An 11,059-nucleotide genomic window follows, 5' to 3' on the forward strand; every position below is an offset into this window, starting at 1 on the left:
CGAGCCCCGCGTCCGGCTCTGTGCTGACAGCTCAAAGCCTGGGGCCTGCTTCAGATTCTGTGTCTCCATCTCTCTGCCCCTCTCCTGCTTGAGCTCTCTCTCTCTCAAAAATAAATAAACATTTAAAATAAATGAGATTTTTGCCTTCTATTTCATAATACAGGCACACCCCCATAAAACATATCTGCAAGTACGATTTCCCTGGAGGAACACTGAGTTATGAATACCAGAATGGCATAGTGGCTGTTTATCAATCTTCAGCTGATATAATTTATATTGAATTTTCAAAACTTAATAACATATTTTAAACTAAATGGCTTGCAAGAAAACCTTCACATTGGCTCCAAATACAACTGGTAGACCATAAAATTACAGCACTTTGCAAATTTTGTATTATCAGCAAAGGTGTGTGTACACGTCTGATGGTGGTCTAAGAGAGGCCACTGCTACTTGTGACGTGACTAAGAAGTAATGTTTTAAGCATTTTATATCCTAATATGACATTTGTAACACCTCTAGGTGCCATACTGTGATTCAGGAAATTGGTAGAATTTTTCAATTAACCTGCTATTCCTTATAATTTTTCCTGTTTAAAATAATGGTTAATATGTTTTTCTTAGTTTTCTCAGAGATAGTCTGACATTTTGGGCACACGTTACTGGCCCAGTCTGTTTAAAATTTTTAAATACTTACCTTGTAAATTACGTAACTTCGGTTGTTCCAAATCTTACAGTAAAATTGATGCTCCAGACAGTTGTACCACAGATAGTCTGCTGTTTTGCATCCTCTCAGCACAGAATTGGGGCTGTGCATACTCCAGCTTGAGAAACGTATAGTACTTGATCAGAAAAATTATGGAAAAACGAATTCTCACATTGTAACAATAGTAACAAAATTTTTAAAGCCGTTCAGGTGGGATTTTTAAAAAGGGATCTTAAAGTGGTTCCGACGGAGTCGTATTGTAGGGCCGAAAACAGAAATTGTGTATTATCTTCCTGCACAAAACTCCTAAACCATTTGTGAAGGAACAGAGGGAGGATATACGGCAAGACAGCACCAGGGAGGGACGGAGGTCTTGGCGAGAAAGGTGGGTTTGAAAAAGCAAGTTCCAGGTTTCCAGGTACCGGGTATTTCCCCTTTAGGCAATGAATTTGCGGTTTCAGGTACCCAAGGTTCAGGAACCTAAGGTTCCGAAGAAACCCAGGCCCGCCCTCACCCCTAACCGGTCACCAAGCCCGAGCAGCCTCAACCAGCACTGCGCAGCTGCAATGCGCATGCCCGCGGGGCCAGGCGGAGGGGCGGAGCGAAGAGGAGGGACTGGGCTCCCGGAGCTCGCTCAGGGCTTGCGCCGGAGAGAGCATGGCCACACTGCGCAGGCTGCGAGAGGTTCCCCGACACTTGCTGGTCTGCGAGAAATCCAACTTCGGCCATGACAAGTCGCGCCACCGGCATCTTGTGGAGACGCACTACCATAATTACAGGGTGAGTCTGGCCGTCGTGGGCCACTCAGGAAGTACCCCGTCTCCGGGAGCTGGAGAGATGTGGGGAAAGTCGCGTTCAGTGAGGAGCCCGCCCTCAGCGCGAAGAGGGGCGGGGCCCCGCGCTAGGCACTTTGGGAGCTGTAGTCTCTAAACTACTCCGAGCTGGTAGTTTGCAGAGCTGCAGGACTACAACTCCCAGGATGCGCCGGGAGTAGGGGCAGTGTCCTGTCCTCGCAAGGAGGGGCTGGGCGATTTGCTCTGGGCCGATTCCAAAGCGTCTCTGGCTACTTTGGCCCCGCCCCCGGTGGAACACTTTCTTCGGAGGGAAAAGTCAGGCACGGGCCTCTGGAGTTGAAAGGCTGTGACGTATGCCACGTGGAGCCGCGGACTGGCTCCAAATTGGGGCCTCGCGCCCCTCCCCACCTCTTGATTCCTTCTCCCACCTCATGGGAGCATCTTGCCGAGTCCAGACCCAGGAAGCACATGCTTTTCTAAACTGTTTAGAGGAACTAGTTTTATCTCTGAGAAAAGTTTCCACTTTGCCTGTTACCTTCTGTGGTCTCCAGCTGGAGCGCGCTAGGTTGTCAGGTTTAGAGTGAAATGAGTCGTGGTGTCCCTGTTTGCAAGCATAATTTAAGAGCTTTACAGGGGGGGTAACTTTGGCTTTTGCTTCGTAAAAATGTTAGCCGCATGGGGCGCCTTTCCGCAGATGTGGAAGTTGAGGCATCAGTGAGGTTAATTATTGGTTTATCCAGCATCTGGTAAGAGGAGAATAATCCAAGTGTTAGTCAAGAGTCTAATGGTCCGTTCTCACCAACCCATTTAGGTGGTGAGGCCTCCAAAAACTCGACTTAAACTGGTTTAAGCCTTTTACTTTTACTTGAAATTGATCAGGCTAATCTCCACCCAGGTCTGACTGGCAGTTTCTCAGAGACACAAATGGTGACCTTGGTCCCTCAGGAATAGACTGGTGTTTGAGCTTTGGGAGAGCACTTTTCAAGGTGTGGAGCATTTGGGCCACATTTGAAACTGGTTAGGCTTAACATCTCTGCCTTAGATGGAAAGCTCCTCACCAGCAGCAGTCAGGGTGTGTGCCTTCTCCCGCCTGGGCTGATCTGTAGAATTCTTCTGTCTAGAAAATGGAAATAACCAGGAGCACTTATGCTTTCGTGGAGCCTGTTAATGATTGATGTCCCTAATTTCTGTAAGCCCTAAAGGACAGTCCCTTTGATTCCAGCTGGTACCAGGATAAACAAATCTAGGGATATTCCATTGTACTAGATTGCCCTAAAAATTAGAGTAGTGGACAGGATATAAAAGATATTGCTTATTTGCAAAAGATGAAATGCAAGCAAGAGCTTTCTATTAATTTTTTTTTTCTCATTCAGCTTTCCTATAATGTTTGAATACACAAATAACATGAATTGTCAAATTTCTTTTTTCCTGAGACTGGTAAATTAATTTCAGAGTTTTGTAGAAACCTGTGGGGGAATAGTTAGCAGCCTTCATATGTTACAGCATCCCTAAAAAGCTGGGGGTTAATCTACATGAAAATAAGGCTTATTTATATTACACATTCCAATAGGTTTCATTTCTGATTCCTGAATGTGGGATACTATCAAAAGAACTGAAAAACCTGGTCATGGAAACCGGACCCTATTACTTTGTGAAGAACTTACCTCTTCATGAGTTAATTACACATGAATTCATCAACACCTTTGTGAAGAAAGGTGAGGAAAACCTGATCATATCTATGAACGTGGCAAGCTGAGAAAGGATAGTTAGATCACATCACAATACTAGGGGTCTTCCCTTGTCTTCAACAGGGCCTCTGGAGATGGTCTGTGTGGTCAAGTGCGTGCATCGCCCCCCTGCCCTCAGTGTTCTCACCCTACACTTTCTGGCGCTCTCTTTAGGTGGTGGTTTCTGATTACACTTGTTCACAAGTGTGGCATGGGGATGTTGTAAGATGAAGGTATCTCTCATCTTAAAACAAGGATTCAGGGAGAGGAAGGTCTTGGGATCTGTGTGTTCAGATACACTGCTATTGGGTGTGTGGCTGCAGAGACCACTATGTTCCCACTCAGTCCCCACTCAGCAGTCTCAAAGGGTTCATCTCCTGATGCAGCCACAGCGGCTGTTCACCAGGCGGTGTGCCCATTTACGGTTCAGTGCCTTCTGCTTAGATTTTGTGGCTCTGACCCTCTTCTGCCCATCCCATTTCCATTCGTGTCTGCTGGGTTGATTTCTCTGTTGTAGTTGTTTTGTAGGGGCCACTTGTTTGAAACTGTATTTCAGTGTCTTTAGGGAATGCACCCTCACTACATGAATCACTGTGAGAAAGCCCCTTATCTTGTTGCCGCCCCTGTGTCTGTCCTCTGCATGGAGCTATGAAGAATCCAGTTCCTTGCAGTTCCTCTCCTTCAGGTGCTGCTGGCACTGCTCGAGAAACTGGACATGTTGTCCCTGGCCCCATCACCTTTATTCCTTTCATCTGCTCTGAAATTCGGTACTAATTTGTTAATAATGTGGACACTGGCTGCAACAGGCACTTTTAACTATCTGAACTCTCGCAACAGCTCTCCAAATTAGGGCTATGATCCCCATTTTACAGGTGAGGAAACTGAGGTTCAGAGAGGCTGCGTGGCTTTCCTAACCTCACACAAGTTCCTGGCGCATTTTGAAACTTTACCTGGAACCCTTCCTCTGAAGTGTATACATTTCCCTAGTGTTCTACTTTGTGCCTCTGCCAGCATCCCCGGGGGTACGCACTCCACCCTGAGTCCATTTTCTGCTTGATGGCAGTCACCTGGCACAAATAGGCCCTGGGGGCGGGGGGGGGGGGGGGCATGAACTAGCTAGAGTGTGGCCTCTGTGGCCTCCAGCTCAGCCTTGGCAGGTTTGAGGTTGATTGAGTGAGCTGGAGCAGTGGTGGATACTGACCTTTAATCACCTGGAAGATTTGTTACAGTGTAAAGATAATCTGCTAAATTTTTGTAGGTGTGATTTTTTTTTTTTCCCTTAATTTCTGGTCTGGGCTCTTTCTCTTATAGGTTCGTGCTATGCACTAACATACCATACAAATATTGATGAAGATAATACAGTTGCCCTGCTGCCAAATGGTAACAACACTCAGTCTTTTCTTTGATTTTACAAGAAATACTGTAAAAAAAAAAAAAAAAAAAAAAAAGTCAAAACTCCAGATTCATTCCCCTTCTTAGAAGGAATTATTGTTAACAATTAGGAATTATTGGTGTTTATTATTCCTGACATTTTTCTTTATTTTTTTTTAATGTTTTATTTTATTTTTGAGAGACAGAGAGAGAGAGAGCGAGCGAACAGTGGAGGGGCAAAGAGAGAGAGGATCTGAAGCGGTCTCTGTACTGACAGCAGAGAGCCTGATATGGGGCTTAAGCTCATGAACCATGAAATCATGACCTGAGCTGAAGTTGGACTCCCAACTGACTGAGCCACCCAGGCTCCCTTCTCTTGACATTTCCTATAAATTTATAAACAGACATAAAGCTTGTAATTTTTTTTTTAACATAAATTTCATTGTATTACATTGTTTCTCAGTTTGCTTTTTTCCCCAATATGTCATAGACATCTTTCCATATCAGGGCATATAGTTCTGACTTACTATTTTTAATATTTTGAAGGTATTCCAGTGAATAGATATACTGTGATTTAACTATTATTTCTTTAATAAAAATGTACATATTTCTGTTTTCACTATCATAAGTAATATCCGTGTATGTATAATACATTAAAATATCCTTCTACATAAGTAAGATGTATGTATAAATAATATCTTTGTATCACAAGGAAGATCCTTGTATGTAGTTTATTACCCTCATATCTAACTGTTGAATTTGCTGTGTTCTCTGTTCAGTCAGAGAACATGTCATATTTTAGCATCTTTTTTGGGGGAATTATTTGATTTTTAGGGAAATTAATTTTATCACTGGATAAAGATACTTATGAAGAAACTGGACTTCAAGGTCGTCCATCTCAGTATTCTGGCAGAAAAATCATGAAGTTTAGTAAGTATTATGCTCCATCAGTTTCCAACAAGTCAGTAATCGTCCTGTAGCTATTGAAGTTTAAATGTTTGAATTGCTGCTGTTCTTTTTGTTCAGAAGAACTATGGCTTTTTCTTGTCTTTAAAACTTCTGACTCAAGGGGCTCTAGGTTGAGCTTTGGAGAGAATAAGATTGCTGTTGTATCTATTTCTCTGCAGCTGTAGGCTGAATCTTATACAGATCACAGAGTTGGAATGGTCCATTAAATATATGTTTTGGGCCAAAAATTCAAAGTAATGAACCCAACATAAGAGTCTACAACTTGTTCTTAATAAAGAATTTCCTTTACTTTCACCTAATTTTTATGATTACTAGTAGAGATTCACCTGTGAGTGAAAAGAGATGGTTCTACTGATAGTGTCCAGCTTGAACGTGAATAAGTGAGGCTGCCACATCCATTGGTAGATTTAGGATTGACTTCCCAAGGACCTCTGCTCTTGGTCTTTGACCTAGGAAAAAGTATGAATTTAAAACAAGGCAGAGTTTTGATTTGGTAAACCAAAGGAGTGCAAGAAGAACAAAATAATTTTTACTATTCACAAAATTCCAAAAATTCTGATGCTTTTTAATACAACACTTTTGCCAGTGTAGGCTGTAGTATATGTGAATGAACGATGTATTCCTCTTTCCATTTTTTAAGTTGTTTCCATTGATTTGATGGATTTATCCCTTAACCTGGATGCTAAGAAGTATGAAAGAGTTTCTTGGTCCTTCAAAGAAAAGAAGCCCTTGAAATTTGATTTTCTCTTGGCTTGGCATCACACAGGTATGAAAAATATGTAACAATACAATGACTTGGAAATCCAATTATTGATTAAAGGGGGGTAATAGAGAATTCAAACAGGTGATTCATCCTTATGGTCTAGGATATTGTATACATATATGCATAAACATTATTCAGGAAGCTGCTTGCAGCCCTCTGCCCTCCCCAAAAGCTATACATCAAGATGATCTAGGCCCACAGGCATCTGCCTCCATCACTGTGGGGTATGTTTGGATCCAGAGATGATGGCTTCAGAGCAGCTAACTCTTATCTGTTTCTCCTCTTCCTTCCTGTAGCTTACCTCAGATAGCCTTGGCTGCACATTTTTAAATAACACACATTCTAAATACAAACTGTTGATTATGGCAAGATAATAATCAGGCAGACCATTCATTGTCAGGTTAAATTTGTCATAACTTGAAATTGATTAAACGTTAAATTTAGTTCAGGGGTCCCCAGACAATGTTGATTTGCTTACAACTGCCATGTGCCTTGGTCCTTTTAGAGTGTATCTTTGGTCCATCACAAGATTGTCATGGGTCAGATCATCAGTTATGATGGTGTGGTACTCTGTTTTGGAGAATAGGGAGACACATAGGTCCATTTTGGAGATCACGCCTATCCATCTGCTCTTCCTCGGAAGTTTCTGGTCACTGGGTGCTGTGGGTTGCTTGCATGGGTCTGGAATGCTTCAGTGCTTCTCCTACTTATGGTAGAGATACAAGAGGGCAGAGACACTGACTGACATTTCAGTTGCTCGAAGTGTTCATTGAGTACCTTCTGTATATTGGGTTCTGGAGAGTTCTGTGTTCCTAAGACTCCATATTATTCTAAGGGCTTATCAGGAACTGGGGAAGGTCTGAGATTTTCCCCACTTGTAAGCTAAGAAGTTAGCCTGCACAGTCTCATGGATGCTGGCAGAAGGTACGAGACTCAGGTCAGAGGCAAAGGATTTAATTATTCATAGTGTCAGTGGCTGGACTATGAGCATATACAGTAGTGCACCAAGTCCCAGTACCTACAGGGTGATACACAGTGGGCCAGGTGACACCCGCGCATGGAGTGGGCTGCATTACAGAAGAGGAATCCGGAACTCCAGTCTTATACTGGCCAGTAAGCCTGCTGACCTTTGCTCCTGGTGGTGGGGGATGGGGGTAGGTGGAGTTGAGATGGAGAGCAGATTATTTCTATTGCCCTGGACAGTAAGAAAGCCTGCCTGTTGCTCCCCCCACCAAGGGGGCCACTACTGCTGTCTCCCAAGGCTGTTGGAAAATCCGTGAAGATACATTGATTTTACTGGGTTTTTAAAGACAAGCTCAGATGAGATGCTGCCATCGTTCAGTTCGTCTTGTGCTTCCTTTAGAGAGATTATGCAAATAAGCTCCTCTCTGTAGAGTTCACTAATTTTATTTATACACAAGTGGTGCTTTTTTATTTAGTCAATCAAAATTCTCAGATTAGGGCACCTATGATACTACTATGGGTTGGACGTGAAAGGGTTACGCGTTTCCAGGAAAAGTGAAAGAAAGCGAATGTTTACAGAACTTTGGCACCAAGGAGCCCAAAGCAACTTAAATGATTTTAATTTGAATACAGCTTTGCACACCCTCCTTCTGCTTTACTTCATCCCGCCTTCTGCTTTACTTCATCCCGCCTGCTCCCCGGAACTGTCGGGAGGGAATGGGGTGGTTCCAGGGATTCGCTGAACTTGTTTCCAGTACTCACATGGCCTTTTATGGTGTGTTCTAAGGTGCAGAAGAATCAAGGATGATGTCGTACTTTTCCAGTTACGGAATTCAGGAGCGGCAGCCGCAAGTAGCCCTGAGCACGGCGAGCGAACTGCAGTGCCCGGTGCTGCGGAGCGGCGAGCTCGGGGGAGCCCCGGGGGCGGCTTGCAGCGCCCCCGAGCTCCTGGACTGGCTGGGCGCCGTCTTCAGTAACGCCCAACTGTGCGTCCGGGGGGCCCGGGCTGGGGCGTGGCCAGCTCTGCGTTCTTCATGGGGTTTATACTTTGAAAATGATCAGGTGGGAGATAACAGAGGTATTTTCTTTCTTTCTCTTTTGTGTGTGTGTGTGCTACAGAAATAATGAGCCGAATAATTTCGTATCAACCTATTGTTGTCCTCAGCCGAGCACGGTGGTGGCAAAAGCTTACTTGTGTACAATCACTGGGTTCATAGTTCCAGAGAAGATACGTCTCCTGTTGGAACAGCTGTGGTGAGAACTTTTTTTTGCCTTTTAGGTCTTGCTTGTTCATGCCAGCGTGACATGTCCGGGGCAGGGCTACTGTTCCAGATCGCAGGGCTCTCTTGCACACGTCTTCTCTTTTTTCCTCACTTGGGTGCACAGTGTGGTAACATTATCATCTTAAATGATGTGACTGTCCTTGGTGAGAGGAAAATTCTGTTTATACTTAACAAAAAGACAAAGAGCAGAGTTCAATTAGGCTTCTTGAAAACAAGCTGTTCATTTTTCACGTCGTGCCCCAAAAGTTATAATACCACTTAGGAAAATGGTGATACTTTATGGAACACGTTATGGTCTGTTTTAAATGTTAGAGTTCTGCGAAGGTTTTTTTTTGAAATGGGGTGAGAAAGCAAGTTGACCATCTTTGAAACCAAATCATGTCTAACATCTGTTCCCGCTCTTAACATCTGCCCAGGGCAGGGTTCACATGCCAGGGACTGGACACGCAGGATGGGGTGTGTGGTTGGGGTCCGGAAGGGTACTCTCTAGAAAAAACGCCACATTGTATCTAATGTCAGGAAACTCCATTCCCGTATTAAAAAGACTATGAAGTAAACACAATGCCTTCGCAGTCTTCACTTTTCAAATGTCTAAGATTTAAGTCTTGAGGGTTTTCTAACTCTAATACCCCTTTTCACTTACTAGTTTAGTAGTTTGATTTTCCTCAATAAGAAGGTTGGATTTTAGGGGCACCTGGGTGACTCAGTCGGTTGAGTGGCTGACTTCAGCTCAAGTCATGGTCTCGGGGTTCATGAGTTTGGGCAGGGGTCGGGCTCTGTGCTGACAGCTCAGAGCCTGGAGCCTGCTTTGGATTCTGTGTCTCCCTCTCTCTCCCCCTCCCTTGCTCATGCTCTGTCTCTCTCTCTCTCTCTCTCTCTCTCTCATTCTCAAAAATGAATAAACATTAAAAATAATAATAATAAAAAGAAGCTTGGATTTTATTTAAATCCAGTAAATTATTCTGCAGTGTTGCCGTGAACACAGACTGTTGAGTGAACTGTTAAATGGAGGGAAACTATTTTTATACACTTCTGTGGTTTTTTTTTTTCTTTGCATCTTACATGTTGTTCCATAGTAAGCGTAGGAACTGCTGAAGTTGGTTTTGTGCATTCTGTATTGGTTAACGTTTATTGAGTTCACCACATAGTAATTTGAATGTAATTTGTATCTCTTAATTTTTTATCAATAGAAGCTAAGGTCTGAGCTTCATTGGAACATCAGAAATACCACTTACTCTGAATAAGTGAAAATATAAATGTGAACGTTCCTAGCCCTCCCGTTTGTTAAGATTTCTCTTTCTTTTTCAGTCGCTACTTTGATGAACCAAAGTTAGCTCCTTGGGTTACATTGTCAGTTCAAGGCTTTGCAGACAGTCCTGTTTCGTGGAGAGAAAATGAACATGGTTTTCGAAAAGGAGGAGAACATTTATACAACTTCGTGATTTTTAATAATCAAGACTATTGGCTTCAGATGGCTGTTGGGGCGAACGATGACTGTCCACCATAAAAACTACAAAACCTTAAATCACGTTTGTGTATGTTTCTGTTTGGTTTCAGATTTCTTAATGGTAAAGGGCTGTGTGTTCACTCAGGCTTGTATGATGATGGCATTTCTACTCTTGACTTAGGGCCCATCCTGTGAGTGCAGCTGGGCCTGACATCCAGTACAGATCTCATAGTTGACTACCCCTGGTCAGCGTCAGTATAAGCACAGAGGTGTGGGTCACTACATGGTGTAGCAGACCAGGATGGCCAGGGAACAGGTGCTGTTGGACCATTGGGTAAGATGTGTGCCATTACTCAGGCGTATGATTACAGGTTTTTCACATAATAATTAGATTATACTTCTCAGGGCCAGTCCCTGGTGTTAAGTGCTGATTGTGTATCACCTCATTTATTTCTCACATGAACCCCAGGAGGAAATAGTGGCACAGAGTATAAACAAGTGAGCAAGATCACGCTGGCTGTGGATCTGAGACTTGACCTCAGGTTAGCTGGTTCCTAAGTGTGTGTTCCACTCTTGCCTCTGGATCAAGGAGGGGTGCTCCGATACTGTATATTGTAAAGCACAAGTCAAAAGAATTTTTTTTCCAGCTGTGACTGATAAGGACCAGCTGAAAACAAAACTTCTGGAATACATATCAAGAACGATTTTTAAAAATGGATTGATGAGCTGCAAAAGAATTTAAGAATTCTCAAAAAAATTTAAATATTCTTTTTTTTTTAATGTTTATTTTTGAGAGAGAGACAGAGTGTGAGTGGGGGAGGGGCAGAGAGACAGAGGGAAACACAGAATCCAAAGCAGGCTCCAGGCTCTGAGCTGGAGGGCTCAATGTAGGGCTTGAACTCATAAACTGTGAGATCATGACCTGAGCCAAGGTCAGACGCTCAACCGACAGCCACCCAGGCGCCCCAAGAATTCTCGAAAAATTTTAAATGGAGGTAGAAACACAAAGAGGTAATTAGGATACTGGTGCCACTTTTCAC

At 43.4% G+C, this 11,059-nt stretch overlaps 1 protein-coding gene across 1 annotated transcript; it reads left to right on the top strand.

The window, feature by feature from the left end:
* The first annotated feature begins 1,353 nt into the window (after positions 1 to 1,353).
* Positions 1,354 to 10,101, top strand: RPP40 (ribonuclease P/MRP subunit p40). Its single transcript, XM_058733137.1, has 8 exons — positions 1,354 to 1,482; positions 3,067 to 3,211; positions 4,535 to 4,603; positions 5,429 to 5,524; positions 6,204 to 6,329; positions 8,077 to 8,275; positions 8,409 to 8,543; positions 9,881 to 10,101. Exons 1-8 carry the CDS (start codon positions 1,360 to 1,362, stop codon positions 10,077 to 10,079), a joined length of 1,092 nt encoding a protein of 363 aa, XP_058589120.1. The 5' UTR covers positions 1,354 to 1,359; the 3' UTR covers positions 10,080 to 10,101.
* Positions 10,102 to 11,059: the final 958 nt, after the last annotated feature.

This window comes from Neofelis nebulosa, chromosome 6 (genome assembly GCF_028018385.1).
Source record: "Neofelis nebulosa isolate mNeoNeb1 chromosome 6, mNeoNeb1.pri, whole genome shotgun sequence".
NCBI classification, from domain to species: domain Eukaryota; kingdom Metazoa; phylum Chordata; class Mammalia; order Carnivora; family Felidae; genus Neofelis; species Neofelis nebulosa.

Bases quoted from the DNA above. Each gene is read 5' to 3' on its own strand.
- RPP40 (XM_058733137.1), top strand. From the start codon at position 1,360: ATGGCCACACTGCGCAGGCTGCGAGAGGTTCCCCGACACTTGCTGGTC. The intron at 3,212-4,534 runs GTGAGGAAAACC...TTTCTCTTATAG, and splicing joins CAACACCTTTGTGAAGAAAG to GTTCGTGCTATGCACTAACA. The intron at 6,330-8,076 runs GTATGAAAAATA...GTGTGTTCTAAG, and splicing joins CTTGGCTTGGCATCACACAG to GTGCAGAAGAATCAAGGATG.